The 20206-nt window shown below is 38.0% G+C and overlaps 1 protein-coding gene across 1 annotated transcript in view; it reads left to right on the top strand.

Moving 5' to 3' along the window:
- Rtel1 (Regulator of telomere elongation helicase 1) overlaps positions 1–20206 on the top strand; it is a 168671-nt gene that overhangs the window by 51415 nt on the left and 97050 nt on the right. Inside the window, exon 9 of the mRNA XM_067144670.2 lies at positions 14052–14167. Within this exon, the coding sequence (XP_067000771.2) occupies positions 14052–14167 (116 nt within the window). The remainder of the gene's footprint in view (positions 1–14051; positions 14168–20206) is intronic.

The raw sequence follows: 20206 nt of genomic DNA, 5'->3' as shown, positions 1-20206 counted from the left end.
ATTTGTCCAAAGAGGACAAATGAACTTGTGTGTAAGATTTAGGGATGTAAATCTTCAAAAGTTGCAACAAGGTATTGGAATAGTATATTTTTAGGCAGGGCAACTGCAGATCATTTATTAGATGGGTTTATACATGGACTGTCCTTACCTTTAGGCAGTATTTTGCAAGTCTCAATGAGGGGTGAACCGAATGTTAACCTCAGTTTTATTTAAAAACTTGAAAATCATTTGCAAGTGCTAAACCCTGAGGCCAAATCTCTTCTTGATATAGGCATATGCAGATTGCATACAGTGAATTGAGCCATGAAAACTGAGATCTCCAAAAATGATTGGGACCTTTTTATTTTTTTCAGATCTCTGCACAGTTTGTTTAAAGAAGCTCTGCTCGACGTGCTAAATATATAGATATAACAACAAGCACTGCATATCCTTACGAGTTCACTGCAATAAGAAGATTTCAAAGTCAGAAACCTATGGTGCCTATGCCTGATTTGTCTTCAAAACTGTTTTGAATATAGACCTTAGACTAATTGGAATTCATTATATTCACGTACATTAGAACACAAGTTAATTACGTTTGATCTCAAGAGTGCTTTAAATCCACATGAAATTATGAAATTAACATCTTTAACAATCTAGCAACTGTACATTTTTCTCATCCTCCAACAGGAGTATTCAAGGAACCACATTTCTACTTCATTATAGAGATTGAGCTGTTTATTGCTCCACCCTGAACAGGTTTTGGGCACATTGACGCAGCGCTCCAGAGAGTGTAATCTTGTGAACTTGTAATATGCAGCTTGATACTACGGTTTTAACCAAGGACATTCATATAATTTTATGTTAGACAAATACCTACATTGATATCCTCTTTATACAATTTGTAAGAACAATCAGGATCCTGATTATTCCCCTTACAGGTTTGAGTTTGAGGCTGATGATGCCCTAAAAATGGGCGAAACACTTCCCTTGTAACCTTTTATGATAAGATTTCATTCTTAATTTACTAAATCTCTTTGTATTGACTAGGTGGATATTAAAATAACACTTGTAACATAGTTGTATGTACGTACATTTCAGTACGTTTAATTATAACGTGTAATATGAATGTTGGTCAAGCTTAATTACTCCGTATTTGCGCCCTGGTTGTGTTTGAGTTATACAGACAGCTTCTGCAGTGACGAAAATGATTATAGGAATGGCCTCAGAATGATTTACAACCCTTGCCATTGTGCACTCAAAGAATTAATTTGACTCAACAGAATGTTAATAAAATCTGACTTGTGTTCTGAAATTAACCACTTGAAAGTAATTGAATGCGATAGAATGTCACTAAAATTGAACACGCAACTCGACATTGCTTCCGGAAATGTTAGTAGACTGAGTCGAATGTCAAATGGAATCAAACTCGTAACACAAAATAGCCACTCTGAAAATTGTATAATTGTATAATTTTGCACTGTCGAATGTCACTGGAATTGATTTAGGAAGTAATACAAATAACGCAGTACTTGACAAAATAAAGCTTTATCACTCGGTGATTGTTCATAAGTTTACACAATATCTTACAAATTTGAAGGTTATCACTTCAATAAATTAGCAACGGAAAACTTCATCCTGTGAATTTAGTCTCGTTCACTGTAGTTAATCACAAATAATATTGTAACACAAATGGAGTTGAATCTGTTTATAGGCTGTCCTTGGTTCGACTGCACAAAAATTAAATACTATTTACAGAAACACAAGTTCAAATATACTGTTCGTAGCTAAGAACCTACAGAATGTTTGGAAGTATGTGAGAAAGAATCTCCTCTTTGCAAAAATACAAGTTCACTGAAGCATTCAAAGTACTATCTCAATCATCTATCACTCGAGAAATCCTCTTTAACGTTATACTTTGTCAAAATATTTCAATCACTTGATGAAAACTTAGGTATTAATGCACTGTTCGAAGTCTATCATCTGAAGAAGTATTATTATCACTTTGAAATGTAAGCATTGGGTAGAAAATAATACAAGTCCCAGAAACACTTAACTTGAATTAAAGAAATGATAAGTCACTTGGAAATGAACCCAAGTTAAATTACACTGTTCAAGTTCATGTTGAAAAGTTTTATCACTCGCGAATGGACAACACTGAAAATTTATAAGTTTGGTTTATGTTACCGCGGGGTTAAAGTTTTCTAAGTACTTCATCAAACACTTGACATTCGGCAAAACCGTAGTTTATATTGCGAAGGATAACGCAACCACCGACCGTCCAGTCTCGACTTTGGTACATGACTGACTTTGTCCTGCTAACTGGCCCTCCTTTTATACAAGAATCGTGGGAATTTAAGTTATTGCATCCTCTTGAATATCTCCCTTGATTCTGGTTGGATTCTCTTCAAACTTGGTGAAAACGGGGATATAAAATTGGTTAACACAATGATGTTGTGCTTTTCATTATATCTTAACCCAAAAAAAATGTTATTAGCAATAGAACGTTTCGAATGTTCTATCGGCTGACGTAATCCAGCTGTGACAAGATAAGGTGGGATGTGACGTCGCATGTTCCACGTCCCACTCTGCCTGCTGCTGCAGCTAGCTATGCGCTAACGCACAGCGTGTAGTTCGAGTTCAATTGGCGGGGACTCTGACTTGGACCAGCGTTCCTGGTACAATATATATGAAGTGCCCTTCAGTGTAAATGTTTTTCTATAAATAATTGAAAAAAAAAGGAAGTGGAGAGAGAATTAGGCCAGCTATGGGAATGGTGGAGGCTGGAATTTCCTTCTTTTGTTCCTTGTAAAACATGCTGTTCGGCGAAATAACTTGCCGCTCATTTTTCGTAAGTCAGGGAAATTTTTCTTAGTAGGTCTGGGAAAATCAGGGATACTTGAGAGAACATTTCTGTGGACAGTATGATTGATCCATATCCCACTGAATGCATAGCAGACAATTGGTGCTCTCTTAATATAAAATAAGTGCAAAGCTGTTCCTAGTGAGAGTTTCTCAGTTTTCTCTCTATCAAAGATTACTTTGACTGCAGCATAAATCTGTCTTCTATATGCTTGTTACAGGTTTAACACTACTACTTGTAAAATTATTCCCAAGGACTTACAGGAGTCGCCTATTCCAGGTAGTAATTATAAATAGTAATGCTTTTTCTTTACTTCAGTGTTCTTAATTAAAAGATCAGATCACATATTTTATCGGTTGTTTCACAGATCGTCATTTGGAAGACTACAGTTTTATTTTTACTATTTTTATTGAATGTTCAGAAACCTACATCAAAGACAAGAAACTAGGAAAAAAGAAGATAGGATTGTACACAAAGAATATCGTATTTACACAAATAATCTCTGCATATCTTTTTAAAAAATGAGGCACGAAATTGGAGTGCGGGTTTTATTTGTGCCAAGGTTGGCAATTTTTCGATGTTGGATGTACAGTTACGCAAAGCGTAACCGCAGATGGAAGAAAACTGCCTCCATATGTCATGTTTAAATGGAAAACAGTTCAGACTTTTAATTTAAAACTGGATTTACATTTTTTTAAATGATATTTTACAGAGTAATTTAAATTCAAAATTTCTCCATGTCACGATAGAATGCGTCTTCCGGAACATACAGGGGTAGCTTTCTGCACTTTCTTTCACTTCGGTGTGTCGACTGTGTGTTTCATAGTTGCTAATTTCAAGTGAAATCATAATTCTTTTGTATTCAGTATTTTAAGAAACACCACAATATCACTTAACTGGTAGTATGCAGAGAAGCACAATCCGCAAACATTGGTGATGCCGACAGTTGGCAAAAAAAAGCGTGGCTCATAATTACAGTCAATTTGTACGCACTGAACAATACTGTCAATGCCAGTGAAACTTCATTGGGATTTTTTAATGCCTAGCTAAAACGGGTGTTGCAATGCAGTCGGAAGCGAAAGAATTCCTCCCCTCGTAATAGGAAAGCTTGATAAACCACGATGTTTTAAGGACGTTGGGTACTTTCCTTGCAAGTACAAGGCATCTAAAAATGCAAACAGAAGAGTAATCCAAAAAATAAAGCACCTGCACAGGGGAGCAGCATAATTTGTCTTCGTCTGTTGTGAGGGAGCTCTGCTATCATACTGTGGTGTATATTTGATTATGTGGTGTATATTTGATTACCAATACTGTAGGGAGCTCTGAATACCAAATACTGTAGTGAGATAGCGTGCGATAAACAAATAGTATCAACCAAAGTGATATTATATAGTATGGATAATAATAATAATAAATGATTAAACCATGGAAACGCGCAGTAAGAAGGAGCTAGGCCAATAGGAAGACCAAAAATTAACAGTATGAATAGAATATATTTAACAATCAAACATAGTAACAAGATAAATAAATCGAAGACAGGCTGTGAGCTTGCATCCGGGAGATAGTAGGTTCGAATCCCACTATCGGCAGCCCTGAAGATGGTTTTCCTTGGTTTCCCATTTTTGCACCAGGCAAATGCTGGGGCTGTACCTTAATTAAGGCCACGGCCGCTTCCTTCCAACTCCTAGGTCTTTCCTATCTCATCGTCGCCATAAGACCTATCTATGTCAGTGCGACGTAAAGCCCCTAGATATATATAAAAAAAAAAAAATCGAAGACAAATTTTAATAAGTGGTGAAAGATAAATATGTAAAACTTGAGAAAATTAGAAAAGTGTGCCACATTTACAAATATAATTTCCGAAATGCATGTAAGAAAAGCCTATTGAACAAATACAAGCGTACAATGAATACATACAGAAACTGAGTAAGAAAAGTGGGAGGAAACTCTGAAAGAAAAGAAGTACGAAAGGAAGGGGAAAGGGAAGCGGGATAAGGATCGGAACGGGGAAAGGATTTTCTTCACCGGGTATTCCTATGTTACGAGAACAGAATTTACAAATGGCATACGTCTTAGAAGAGAACTGAAGTGATTACAAATAATTTTATGTTGTCCGTAGTGCAGTTCGTGTAGAAGTGCAGTCTTTCATAAGGTATTAAGTTGGTGGAAGAAAAGTTCAGCAGGCAAATTGCCCAGATGAAAAATGAATGTCCAAATAATGATAAATCTTGCTCACCAGATAGTTTGAAGATATACAGTCCAGATGGAATTGACATAATACAAAGTAGCACGGTTATTTTGGTGCTCCACCACTCCGAGACAAAAGCAGACTCAAATGTGGAGCAGCGGAGTGGGAAATATATAGTGGTGTAGAAAAATCTAGAAAAGTGAGGAGGCTACAAGCCAGCAAGTTTGAGAAGCATATCATCACGTGTCCAATAGGTGAGCACGCAGCGCACACGTCATAGTCACGTGATGAATGGCGCAGGCAGAGCACAGGTGAGCGGAGTAGTGGAATGCTTGATGTGGCGAGGACAAGATCGAAGAGAACAGCAGCATGCAAGGTAGGGAATACACGTTGTAAATTCGGCGATCGTAACATATTCCCCACGTGCCAGCGAAAGCGAAGCGTCGAGATGATGTAGAGACGATGGCGTAGCGGTCTTCACAAGTGGCACCAACTCGGAAGAGCGAAGATCGTGCACTAGAAGGAGAAAGCAGACGGGTGAGAAATGGTGTACCCAAATGAAGAAAAGGGGGGGGGGAGATGGACCGGTCCAAAAAGAGGAAAAGAATTGAGCGGTGATATATAAACATTACATAAGTAGTACAATATAAAGTATAGAATACAAAAAATTGTATGTGGCACAGAAAAAAGTAATATAAGTATGTATAGTTAAGAATACGTAAGTTACCAAAATAAATTCCATGAGGGCAAAGTAAGGGGAAAAAAAAAAGGAAATTATTTAGCCTCTCATGGGGAGTCCGGGTCGAAACGGAGTGATGGAGACCAGATGTGATGAGCAACAGATATACTAGAAAAAGGTCGGAAACCCAAGGACCCAAAAAAAAGGGAACATTAAATAAGCGAACAGTGCTAGGACCAAAGAACAAGCCGCATAAAATAGGGGTAGTTGAAAGGAAACAATCACTCTGGGAAGAAAATCTTTCCCCAGAAAAAAAGGGAAGGGGGAAAGGAGGGAAAGAGAGAGAGAGAGAGAGAGAGAGAGAGAAAAAAAAATAATTATCAGAAGTAGGAGCATGGAATTTTTTAAACTGAGAAATATGAACACGTTTGACATCAACAGAATCAGAAGTAGACTGTAAGAGGGCATTAGCAGGAGTAGGCAGGGAAATTATGCGAAATGGGGCTATCCACTGAGAAGCTAATTTAGCAGAAAACTGATCACTGGCAGAACTTTGGGGATGATTACGTAAGAGAACCATGTCACCAAGTTTAAAGGTGGAGGGTCGATGACGGGAGTCATGTGTTTTCTTGGAAAGAAGTTGAGCAGCACGAAGATGAGAAAGAGCTTCGGTCCAAAGAGATTGAATAGATTTGGAATTATCAGAATCTAAAAGGGGGTGAAGATCCCAAGTAAGTGATAAAGGAGTATGAAGATCGCGGGGTTTGTTGGGTAGAAGAATTTATGCTCGAATTGAAAGCAAGGACTAAAGCAGAAAGATTTAGATCCCAATCCTTATGGTAGGAGTTGTGGAAAATAGAGTGAGCGATTTTAAGGTTTCGGTGATAGCGTTCGACGTTGTTAGCCTGGGGATAATACGGAGAGGTATTTATCTTCTTAAGTCCGAGTTGGAAACACATTTGAAAGAAAGCTTTGGAAGTAAAAATAGAGGCATTGTCAGAAACTAAATTAGAAGGCAAACCAATAAGGGGAAATATGACGTTGAAGAGAAGATTGATAATAATGGAAGAAGTAATTTTGCGTAAAGGGTGAAGTACCAAATACTTAGAAAAACCATCCAGTAAAGTAAAAATATAGGTGTTACCACATGATGAACGAACAAGAGGTCCAACCAGGTCAATAAAAAAAGTTTGAGCTGAAAAGGTGGGAGGAAGAGCGGAGTGTAGACCGGCAGATCTAGAATTTAGAGGTTTAGCTAACTGACAAGGTTGGCAAGTAGAAACATACTGACGAATATCTTTACGCATGTTAGGCCAGAAATAAAGAGAAGCAATGCGAGCATAAGTTTTGGCAAATCCAAAATGCCCTCCCACAGGAGAAGAATGATAATAAGAACATATCATGGGTTGTAGAATAGAAGGGACAACAAGTCTGGCAGAAGATTTAGGGGTGGGTTTAAAAAGAAGTAAACCTTAGGAAAACACAAAAGGACCGCGATAAGAAGGGTCAGAAAGCAAGGCTTTCATCTGAATGCAAAATTCATCCTGAAGTTGATGAGATTGGCATGATTGAAAAGATAACGGGAAATAAATCAATGAACAAATTAAATTATCCAAAGGCAGTGAATCAGAGGTGGGGAGTGACTGAAAAGTGGTAGTAGAAGGAGAAGCGTCAGAGGACGAAGGATCAAATAAACGAGATAGAGCATCTGCAACACAATTCTGAGTACTGGAGATGAATTTAATGGAAAATTTAAAGCGAGAAAGATGGAGCAACCAGCGGCCAGTTTTGCCAATTTTTGGAGCATTAGAGAGAAGCCATGAAAGGGGCTTGATTATTGGTTTTGACGAGAAATTGTTTATGATCGAGGTACTCAGAAAAATGTTCAAGGGTGGTGACTAAAGCCAAGGCTTCTCGCTCATAGATGGAATAGTTACGTTCAGCGGGGGAAAGTAGTTTACTAAAATAAGCAATAGGCAGAGGGGTGCCCTCAACAGCTTGATTAAGAACACCAGAAATAGCATAATCAGAGGCATCAATGTAAACTTCGAAGGGTAAAGAGAAATCAGGGAACTGCAAAATGGGAGCTTTGATAAGAAGAGATTTAAGAGTAGAAAAAGCATGTTGTTGAGTAGGAGTCCAAAGAAATTTAACAGCCTTACGCTTGAGATAGTGCAATGCTTCAGCAATATGAGAGAAGTTGGGAATAAAACAGTTATAAAAAGAAAGCATGCCAAGAAAGATACGCAGTTGTTTTATGTTTTTAGGGGGGGAGAGTTGAGTAATAGCCGCAATACGATCAGGATCAACGGAAACACCTTGGGAGGAAATGATGTGACCTAAAAGTTTAACAGAAGTTTGTGCAAGAGAAAGTTTGGAAGGGTTAATAGTGAGGCCTGCCGCACGAAGACGAGAAAGTACTTCAGTAAGATTAATAATATGGGAGTCAAAATCAGGAGAAAAAAATCAATAAATCGTCTATGTACGGATAAAGATATTTGTACTTAATATCAGAAAAAAGAGAATCAACAAGGTGTTGCATGACCTGGGATCCAACATTAAGACCAAAAGGAAGCTTAGTAAATTGATAGAGACCATTAGGTGTAATAAAAGCAGTAAGTTTAGAACTAGCCGCATCTAAAGGAATTTGGTGAAAAGCGGAGTTACAGTCAAATATGGAAAAAATATTTAGCATTAGCAAAAAATTGAAAAGCGTTTTGCAGCTTAGGAAGAGGATAAGCATCATATTTAATCTTACTATTGAGATGACGGTAATCAATGACAAAGCACGTGGAATTATCAGGCTTATTGACCAGAAAAGCAGGTGAAGCATAATTCGAAGTAGAAGGGATAATGGTCCCATCAGCAAGCATTTGAGATATGTGTTGCTCCAAAAGTTGCATACGAGGTGGACTAAGATGATAAGGGGGAGATCTGATGGGAGAGTGGTCCAAGAGATCGATATGAGCCTGATAATTGCGGATAGTACCAAGCTGTTCCGTAACCACGTCAGAAAATTGGTTTAGAAGCGAGGTTAAAACTTCCTGCTGAGACTCAGTAACATAGACATGCGAGTTAGAGAGATGTAATGAAGTAGGGTAATCAGAAGGATTGATCAAAGGAATGCTAGTCATAGAATCAAAATGAAAAGAAATGGAAGAAGTGTGAGTGTGGAGAATTAAGCCAGTATGTGAAAAAAAAAAATCATATCCGAGTATAAGGGGAATAGGAAGATCTTGAGCGACGTAAAAGGGAAAGGACCATGAAAATTTAGAAATCTTTACTGTAAGAATAAGTTGACCAAGAATGTTTAAAGGGTGGCATGAGACAGAAGTACATAATAAATCCGAAAAACGTAATTGAAGATGTGGATGCAATTGAAGTAATTGCTGGAAGAAAGAGGAACTGAGAAGTGAAATAGAAGCCTCTGAGTCTAATAATGCAAGAGAGGGAATATTCTGAAGTACAGCAAGAATATAAGCCGATCGAGCTGGACACGGAGCGGCAAGTGGCAGATTTTGCCCTATAAACCGAATGCTGCCTACATACAGCGGGAGGGAGCATTTCCCGATTGTGGAGTTGGACAATAGCGAGCGATATAGCCTCGACCTTGACAGCGAAAACAAGAGAGAGTGGAAGTGGTTGGATGAAGAGAAGAAGAAGAAGAAGAAGAAGAGAAAGGTGGGGTGGGAAAGATGTGAGGAGGAGGGGGAACGGAAGCATAATATGAAGCATTACTAGAAGAATTGAAAGTGTCCATTTGAGCAATATGATAAAGGTGAGAAATAGATGTGGGAGGAGAAAAAGGGTTAATTAATTGCCGAAACGGAGGAGCAGCATAAAAACGAACCAGAGAGATGATTTCCTGAGGGTGTTCAGATATGGCAAGAACATCAGTAAAGTTAATGAGAGAATCCAAAAAGTCATAAGTCGTTTCATCAGGACGTTGATGACGACGTAAGAAAACAGAGCTTAACTGTTGGTGAATTTCATAGGGAAGAAAATAATTGTGTACAAGGGAATGAAATTGAATCCAATCGTAGCAATCAGACATGTGTTGTAACAGAAAATTACTAAAATGACCAGAAGTTTTAGAATACAAGAGGGAAAGTAATTGAAAAAATGGGGCCAAGTTCAGTTTTAAGAATTTACGAGCGGCAAACAACCAGAGTGTAAGTACTTGTGGATGCGTCGAAGTGAGGTGGGGGACAAAGTCTAAACATTTCTTAATAAGATGAAAGTTAATAGCCTCTGAATGAGAAGAGGTAGAGAAAGGATTAGGAGATTCATACAAAAATTGTGGAGACGGAGTAGGCGGTGGTGTAGGTTGGGGTGGGGAAGCGTTTGAGAAAGGGTTGGGAGGGGGAGGGGGCGATTGACATAAAGGGGATTTTGTAGGCAGAATAAAGGCGGTACAATCAAGAGATAGTTCTTTCGGCAGTAAAGAAATTTCAGAAGAAGATAGGTCAGAAGACAGCGTAGAATCCGTAGTGGAAGAAGAATTATGAGAAAGTAAATCATAAGTAACAAAAGCGTTTGGAGCCGAGAAATTAAGAGGATTGGAAGAAGATGTAGAAGAAGTGTCGGATTGATAAGGAGAAAAATTGTCTGAAAAGTAAGCCATAGTAAGAAGACAAGAAAAAAAGCCACAGACTATACCAAAAATAAAAATAAAAGAAGAGACGGGAATCGAACCAAAGTTATTCTGCTACCATACTGTTGTGAGGGAGCTCTGCTATCATACTGTGGTGTATATTTGATTACCAATACTGTAGGGAGCTCTGAATACCAAATACTGTAGTGAGATAGCTTGCGATAAACAAATAGTATCAACCAAAGGGATATAATATAGTATGGATAATAATAATAATAATAATAATAATAATAATAATAATAATAATAATAAATGATTAAACCATGGAAACACACAGTAAGAATCGTGTTTCTTTTTTCTTTCATTGCGTGAGGTTATGTTTGCCACTGATTTATTCAAGTTCATTATTTGAATACTGCAAATGCACCTTGTTGGAATTTTTTTTTTCCAAGGCATTTGAAAGGTTTAAACTGTGAATCAGTGTTAGTTGCATGCAGTAACGGGTCTTGAATATTTTGTGACGCGGCACGGGTTGGCATTTCTGAAGCACGAGTTGGCATTTAATTCAAAATCCCGTCATTCAAAGTCAGATTTTTGCATCCCAAAGAGTTTGAATTAACAAGATTTTACTGTATCGCAAAACTAACATCAGTGTTCGCCGGAGTGTCTGTTTCAAGTGTTTTAATTTCACAACAACAATTATCCACCAACGGACGTGTTAATATCCAAGTAAAATGAGACCGTGTGTGAAAAGTGTTTTAGACGTGGAGTGTGACAAATTTGTAAGTAATTTAGGAGAGGATTCTAGTGATGCAAGAGACAACGAATCTTCCGATCTACAGGAAATCGAGCCTATTGAAAGTTCAGATTAATGAAATACATAGGCCTGCTTGCTACTTTTCATGCCAAATATATTTTATAGCAGTGATAATGTATTTTTATGTCCCAAATATGTTCAGGCAAAGCAGCTATATCCATAAATTTACATGTTCATATTTGCATAAAGACCACGTGGACCTTGCGGAGTGATATGAAATGTTTGTTTATGCCTACTTTACTCCTTCGATGGAAGGAATGTTAGTTCATTTCATTTTTTCAGAATGATCCTTCCTAAAATTAGGGTGTGGGGATTATTCGCGTAAATACGGTAAAAACAGTGACAAATCAATGTAAGCAAAGGAGCCACAACTTGATTTATCCCTTGTTTGTTCCTTTCGACTATTTATACTGACCTGTTTCCTTTCTCCTTTTGTGTTTATCATGTGTTCCAAGTCTTTTTCCACCAGTATTCATCTGTGTGGCGACCCTGCGATGTAGGGTAAATTTACATGTTCATATTTGCATAAAGACCACGTGGACCTTGCGGATTGATATGAAATGTTTGTTTATGTCTACTTTACTCCTTCCATCAAAGGAGCAAAGTAGGCATAAAACTGGATTTAAGGGCTAGTTTAAGGTCTACTCAGCCTACGCGATTACAACGTTAATCAGCTGTCGTCTTCCTACACATTACTCAAATATGGCTAAGCATGAGCATAACTTGCCCACAGATAAGAATCTCATAATATTATCGACACTAAAGCGACACCGTACGAGGAAGTGTAGCTTTGATTAGAGTGTTGTTATGATAAGAGTAATCCAAATAGCTTCGGCGAAGGGAAGATGAAACTATAGTACTGTGTTACCGAATGAGTTGTATGGGCCACATAGATGTAGCTTGCATTCTGGAGATCACATAGGTTTGAAACGCACCATCGGCAGCTCTGAAGATTGTTTCCCGTAGTTTTCCCATCTTTACACCAGGCATATACTGGGGCTATTATTATGGCCACGGTTCTTGTTTCCCAGTCCTTGCCTTTTATTTATTATTTTATTTAATCAGTCCTTGCCTTTTCCTGTCTCATAGTTGCCAAAAACTTATCTGAAGTAGTGTGGTGATTATCCACAAAAACAAAAACAAAAAGACACACACACCACTTACTTTTTAGTTGTCAGTATTATGTGTGCTTACTTGGGAGTAAATATAACTGAATCCTCCCGATTGATGTATGTGACAGCCCTCTTGACAATCGGGACAAGTAATTCTGATATGGATGTAGTCTAAGTGACCTATAATTCCATGGAAATTATCCCATGTATAATAAAATATATCGGTTACCAAGAATTGTAGTCAAGTTGACAGTTACCAGACTGTCCCTTTGTCAGTCTGTCATGATCGTAAGGACTGGACAGGCTGGGGACTTAGGTTCGGTTATTAGGAGCTTACTCTAAGCAATGTCAAGGCTGTTCTTCCCATTCACTAATACCGAGACGAAGAAAATGAAAAAAGTAAATCTCATATACAAAACCCCCCAACGTAATTCATCAGAGAAAAAAGCCTTACTGCAGCTCTGACATCGCACAAATTTGTGAATAGTTTCGTCCATACAAACCCCACAATGAAAACACACGTCAAAGTCATGAGGTACATCTGTGTTTCATATTTAAGAAATGTCCGCCTCTGTAGCGTAGGCCTATTGCAGCTCTGATTGCGTTGCACAAATAGGTGAATAATTTCATGTCCGACCCGCGCATTGCAAGCTCGCATCATTCATGTGTAGATGTATGTTCAGTCTTCTGCCCTAAGGCTGGTTGGATCCTCAACAGCTCCGCCATCTGCTGTCATAGATGGCCTAGGCATCACTGAAGAGGCGTACACTAGGGAAATGAGGAGTGAGGTAGTTTCCTGTTGCTTTCCTCACCGAGCCAGAAGTTGCTATTACATATCAGTCTGCCAAGCCCACTGAAATGCATGCACCAACCGACCCTATGAGCAACATTTTCACACCATTCATAGCAGGGACTGGCTGCAGAAGGAATGCCATTACTAGCATCGCTCATACCTCGGTCCCTTTCATATTGTCAAAGTATAAGACAGAGACAGATCAATGAAAGTAACAAAATTACTCTCGCCCATACCAGAAGACATAGTGCACTGTAAACACTAGGTCCTGCCAGCAAAGGCAACATGTATATGTTTTCGCAAAGGCCCTGTAGGTTGGATACTAGATACCTCTGTATAAAACTATTTTCAATTTGTAAATAGTGCCTTGAGAGGCCAGAGATTGTCAGATTTTCATGTAATGTTGCCTTGAGTAGGCTTGAGAAACTGAGAGCCTGTTAGCTCTTTTTCCAAAATTTTGTAAGAGTAACGAGTGCCTCTGGAAGGCTAGATATTGTAATTTTGGGAGTAAGTGCTCTTGAATTAGGGGATTTCTTCTCTTAACTAAATAATACCACTTTCTATTTTAAATTTGAGAGGCTTGTAGCCCAGAATTGTCAAGGTCTGAATCTTGAATTTTCCATTTTATGAAAATGTCATTGTACCTGATGTCATTGTTATGTTTATTCAGTGAAAAATTGTTAAGTTTGAAGTTCTAAAAGAAATATAACCTTCAGTTCAAGTTTTAAATTAATTTTGATATTGTAGATATACCCATTCACCCCGGCACCTTCTTTAACCTCTTTCTGTTCCACAGGTACCCCGGAACACTTTAAATCAGCTCCTGTGTAAAATTATGAAATCTTGACTTGCCTCCCTTGTCCCCTGTAGTCTTTATTTATGTTCCTCCCTTTCTAGACATGACTCACTCGCCAGTTGTTTGTTCCTTTCCATTGCATGTGTTCAGTTCATTTATCTTGATATTAAATCCTCTTCCAAAGTTCGTGAAATAATATTGACTGCAGTTACTTTCTTCCATTTCTCTAGGTGCATATAAGCGTTCAGGAAGTAAAAAAGAATAAGAGGTCTGATTCTTGGTCAGTTACCAAGCCAGCAGCAAATGGCAGAGTCGTGAACTTCTGGTGCTTCAGTCCTCAATTTGGGTTAGTTGTGCTCGTAAGCATATTATTTTAGTGTAATCGTTGTTAATTATTATCTTTTGTTAATTAGAACTAGTAATAGCTGTGTGTGTGTTTGTTTCTGCTTATTTTTTTCTGTTATTAGTAACATTTAACCTATGCAGAAGAGATATTTTTGTTTCAATACCAAGAAACATGAAGAATGTCAAGCCTGAAGTGACTAACCAACAAAATCATGAAACAAGGGTCAGTCTTTCCAATCTACTCTCAGGATTAAGATTCATTTTGTGTGTGACATGACTGTCACATTCTAGTACTGTACAGTGTTTCAGCATATCATCTTTCTCTGGAACAAAAATAACATAGTACTTTTCTTCAAACCAGAGATGACTAAGCCCATACTCTACCAAAGAAAACAGTCAGCCTCCGTAGTGTAACGGTTAGCACTATTAGCTGCTGTCCTTGAGGGCCCCGGTTCAATTCCCAGTACTGCCAAAGATTTTAAAATGGCAGGAGGACTGGTATATGGTTAAAGTGGTACATGCAGCTTACCTCCATTGGGGGTGTGCCTGAAAAGAGCTGCACCACCTCGGGATGAGGACACAAGTCTACTGTACATTTACCAGAGAAAACTATCCTAAGCGACAAGCAAGGATATTATTGACAAACAAGCAAGAAGCTCCGACAAATTCAACAGTGTTAGAGATCCAGATGAAGCAGCCCTGCTGGCAAAGACGAGGAAATTTATTTTGACCAACACTTCGCTGTGATACAGAATCTCAAGATTTTCACACAGAGACGGAACACATGTGATCATTGGGTTGAAATAATTTCAAACACCGATAAGAAGGAGCCAAAATTTAAGGCAATGGGAGTCATTTTCAACCCAACGTTCCTAAAAAAAGGAAGTTGTAAACAAGAAAAATATTGGACCCTTCTTCAAAAGACAAATATTTGAGTCCTGAAAATGAAATAAACTTTCAATGAGGCCTATCCATTTTTATATTTTCTCATGAGTAACAGGAAAGCACCAAGTGCGTAGAAAAATACAACTGTACAGCACTTGCTAAGATGAAAATTGTTTATTTGATTTGTGCTAGGATATTCCACTAGTTCATCATTCCTTCTGAAAATAACTGAAAAACTTGGATATGTTGAATATTGTGAAGCTCTATTGGACTCTGGACCAATTGATAAACGGTAAATTGTTTCCTCATTTTGAAAAAGATGCAATGATCTCTTGGTTTTGGTGGTATTTTACGTGAAAGCTGTTTGAATGACGATATTCCAATGTATTAAAATATGCCTTGTAATGTGACCTTGCTCTGTTAATATGTCAGAAAAATTAAAGTTTAGGAGAGGCTGCAATCTAATGTCTTAAAACTTGAATTGAGCATGATATGAAAATTAGCACTTCCAAAACTAAAGTGATGTCGGTAGGGAAGAAACCTAAAAGGATCGAATGTCGGGTTGGGAATTCAAAACTGGAACATGGTTGATCATTTCAGGTATGTAGGATGTGTATTCTCCCAGGATGGCATTATAGTTAAGTGAAAGTAAAGATGCAGTAGAACAAATGCTGTCAGCTTGCAGTTTCAGTCAATAGTATTCTGTCAGAAACTGTCTCGGCACTGGTATCCTTTCAGACCAACTTTGCTGTATGGAAGTGAAAGCTGGGTGGACTGTGGATGTTTTATTCACAGATTAGAAGTAACAGACATGAAAGTAGTGAGTACAAGCTGGTTGGAGCAATGATACTTGGAATGAATAGATAAGGGCTAAGCTAGGAAAGAACTCAGTGGATGAAGCTGTGGACATAAACAGGTTTTGGTTGTGGGGTCATCTGAGGCAATTGTAAGAGGATAGATTTGTAGTATCCTTACCCTAAACTCATTTCAAGAATGCACACATAAAACCATATGCACCTGACCATCATGTATACTGACATCGCCAGGAATCCGCTATCTTTCAAGTATGCAGTCTTGGTGTCGCATGCTTTTAGTTAAAACAGTACTGTAGGTGATCTACAGTAAATATTATCATGGGACCTGTTTTACGTTATTCAGAAATGTTGCACAATTCATCCCAATACACTAACTAAACAATAAGTAGAATTAAAATATGAAGCAAGTCATATAACGTTTTAAATTTTCCATACTCTCACCTTAGTTCTTCAGTGTGTGGTATGGCTGGAAGTGTTCCAGACAAATTTGAACTTTGTACTGATCGCACTGCCAGGTAGTCTCGTTCCTCTTCTGGTACTTCAGGCAAGCAAAACACCTCTTCATTGTTTCGGAACCCTTCACAGCAGTAGGCTCAACTTGACTGGGATGTGATGTCCGGTCAGTCTCCACGGGTGACGGAATGCCTCTTGACCATCCCTTCTTGCAATGAAGATTCGCTAATTTCTTCTGCCAGTCTCTGCTTGAAAATGTTGAATGGTCTGTCCTGTTTCCCATCACACTTCGATGCAGAATATGACAGATCAGAAGTATCACGTCCAGGAGGTAAAAACAAAATATCTTTTTATAGGCCTTGTGAGTTCTACGCATGACATGAAATTGACTAAGAAGCTGATCTCCTAAATTTACACTTCCCATGTAAGCATTATAGGCTATAATTGCTGTGGGTTTGAATCATGACTCCAGTCTTCCTGTTGGTCTTTGTGGTACCAGCAAAGTCTGGTCCATGCATTGTAGACAGTACAGTAACATCCTTCTGGTCTTTCCATTTGATGGAGCAGATATTATTGCATAAAAATATTGCTGCCTCACCTTTCTGGAGCTGTATTTTACTCAGTTCTTTGGGCATGTTTCTCCTATTGAGTCTTCCTGCTCCACACACATTTGTCCCTTTAGTGTGTAAAAAGTGGTACAGGTCTGGAGAAGAATACCAATTGTCAATAAATAAACAATAACCCTGGTTCAATAGACATCATATTGATAACTACTTTGCTGCTAGCTGGCATATCATCCACTTTATCATGACCCGCATAAATTTTGAATGTGTGTATATAGCCATTCTTAAATTTGAAAGTTTATAAAATTTTACTCCAAACCATGCTCACTGTGATTTGTTATAATGAATGAAATGCAAATGGCCTCTGCATTTAATTAGCGATTCATGTAATCAAATATTCCTGCCAGGTGTATACAGTGTCCTAAATTTATATTCAATAATTTCTATTACATTAGGTAATTTTCTAAGCGGATCAAATTTATCGGCAACTTCATCGTCCACAATATTTAAAAATTAAGAGGGTTCCTCCTATTCAGTACAAAGATATTTATTAATGTGAAAGAATCACATATCGTTCAAATGAGGTACTAGTTTCGGCACCAGATATGTGCCATCATCAGCCACAAAGTCAAATCGGGCAAACACAATAAAACCCTAAAACAACTTTATACACACTATAACATCTGCATGGATGAATATGAAATATGACTTTAAAACAACTTTAAAAACACATTATAACATTTGCACAGATGAATATAAAATAAAATATGGTAGATGAAGTTGCATTCCATTTTAAAAACTGTTAAAATGATGACTCCGTTGTTGTATACCCATGGCGGTTTGTCCAGCTTATATATATCACATTAGTTTTCTAAAACTGTTAAATTATGCTGTGAGGTTTATTGTCATATGAAGTTGACACTATGTGTGTTCTGTAGTTTGGTTCCGGAAAACAAACGTAAACATGAACTTGGTAAGATCCAAAGAATTAATTCCCACTTCAATATGGGTTGAGGAACCTGGGGAAGAAATTAGAAGTCAAATTAGGCAAAAGATCGGAACGAAAGATCAAAAAGAAAAGAGTAGAAAAACCCAGAGAATACTAGAAACGGACTCACCTTGAGCAGCCTGAGTGATCAGCGGACAGAGCTGGACTGATGGATGCAATTATAAGGTTAAGGGGCGAGGCGTAAGGGAGAAGAGGGGAGGGGTAGAGGCGGAGCAACTGTCGCGGAGCTAAGGTGGAGCGGAAGGATGTGGTAGTGGGGGTAAGTGATGTGGATATTGAAACATGCTCGTTTAACATGTTCATTACATGTAGGTTTATCTATGATTGCTAAGAGCTTGCATTAGCTCTCGTTTGACTTCACTAAACTGGCTATTAACTATTTCCCAAACTGTACCGCAGAGGGCAGCGCCCCTGCTTTGTAAACGGATGGTCCTCATTTGAACAATATGTGATTCTTTCACATTAATAAATATCTTTGTATTGAATAGGAGGAACCCTCTTAATTTTTAAATATTGTAATCCCACTTCAATACGGATCATGAAATTTCTAAATATTAACTTCATCGTCCATCAAATGTAAATATTTACTGGGTTTGAAGAACCTAGCACGAGGCATGACAGTTCTAAAATACGGCTTGTCAACACACATCTTTGCACTAGTAACTCAGAATCGTAAGCTTCTGTACTAATCCCATTAGGATGCAAAGAGCACTATGCGTTTGTTGGTAAAAAGTCCAGAGAGAGTACTGACGTACCTATTGGTTTCATCTGCAATGTACTGTACTATACTATCATGTAAGTACTGTCTGAAAACATATTCCCTCCTTATATTTTCACAAATTCCGTTGGTAAGGTGCACTGCACTTGTTCGTGAAAAGGTACGAATAACTAGAATAATCTGTTCATGTACTCAACAGGCTCTTCACCTTCTTCACTAACATTGCTTTCACTATCAGTGATAATACACACACAGGGTCAAAAAGAAATTGCACTTCACTCTCACTGCTGAAATCATAACTTAAAACATCTAGCAAACTTTGAATTTCATTATTACTGAGCTTTTCCTGCTCTCGCTTTAGCAACAGAGAGAGCAAAAATGCCAGAAAACAATCAATCGAGGTATCCAGATTAGAGTTTCAACTAAAAATCTTTCACCTACAGCACTTGGACATGTTGTTCTACAAAACAATGCTGCACGGTGTACCAGTCCGCTTTTGAATATTTAGCCTGGCTGATAGATCACGTACCAGTCTGCTTATAGGTGCATATGGATTTAATGAAGGAAAGAATGCTGTTAAAGATCAACAGTTGTTATTGTTTGAGGTAGCGATAATGATCAAGAGTACAATGTAATTCCACCTAGTCACCTGGAAATTTTTAACTGCCTTGAATATTTTAGAACGTTTTACTGCAACATCCGAAGTTTACTGAAACTAGGAACACAGCTGGCCGTGAAGTGACAAGGCACTTTTGTTCCTGTGATCGAAAGCAAAACGTACTCAAATTTTTCTCCCAAAAATGACTTGAGTACCATAACTGTTACAAGTACAGTATTTATGTAGTGTCATGACTGAACTCTGTAAGTACTGTACTCTGTAAGTACTGTAAATACTGTAAAGTGATTGATATTCTAATTCTTAAATTTTAGTATTCGTTTAACACACAAAAAAGAAAAAAAAAATATTAACACAAACTCTTGGTTTTCTGGTCCCTCTAAATTCTTGTTAACAAGGTTTTCTGTATATAGAATAATAATAAATAATAATAACATTATCATATGGCCGAGTTTTAATTAATTTTGTCGGGTAAACGCCTAATGTGTTATCAGACATGCCAACATCGTATGACTTGGAGAGTCGAATGGACTTCTTCCTGCCTTCAAAAATCCAACTACCTCTGCCAGGTTTGATTGTGAAAAGAAAAACAAAATAGGATAAACATCATGTTCCTCTCTTTATATGACTTGACGATGATAGGTCAGCGTGGGAATAGGGAGAAATAGGAAAAGGAGACAAATACAAATATGAAAACAGGAAAGGACAAGGACAGTCTCCACATCCTCGCATACTGCCACCCTCTAATTCCAGGTAGATGTGCTCTTCTGCATTAGTCCCAGTTCTTCTAAATCCATTCCTCCTCCCTCCCCCCCCCCCCGCCCCTTTTCTTTAACTCTTTCGCGCCCATATTAAAATGCATGTTTTCCCCAGAATTAAAGCAATTCTTTTCAGCCATCATTATGATAATGCAAGTAAGCAGCATGCTCATTCGTTTTCTGAGCAATTAAATCGAAAATGTTTTCATCAAATATAAGGGAG

This window comes from Anabrus simplex, chromosome 3 (genome assembly GCF_040414725.1).
Source record: "Anabrus simplex isolate iqAnaSimp1 chromosome 3, ASM4041472v1, whole genome shotgun sequence".
Classification (NCBI taxonomy): Eukaryota; Metazoa; Arthropoda; class Insecta; order Orthoptera; family Tettigoniidae; genus Anabrus; species Anabrus simplex.
The sequence above is the reverse complement of the archived record's forward strand: the minus strand, read 5'-3'. Positions and strand labels throughout refer to the sequence as shown.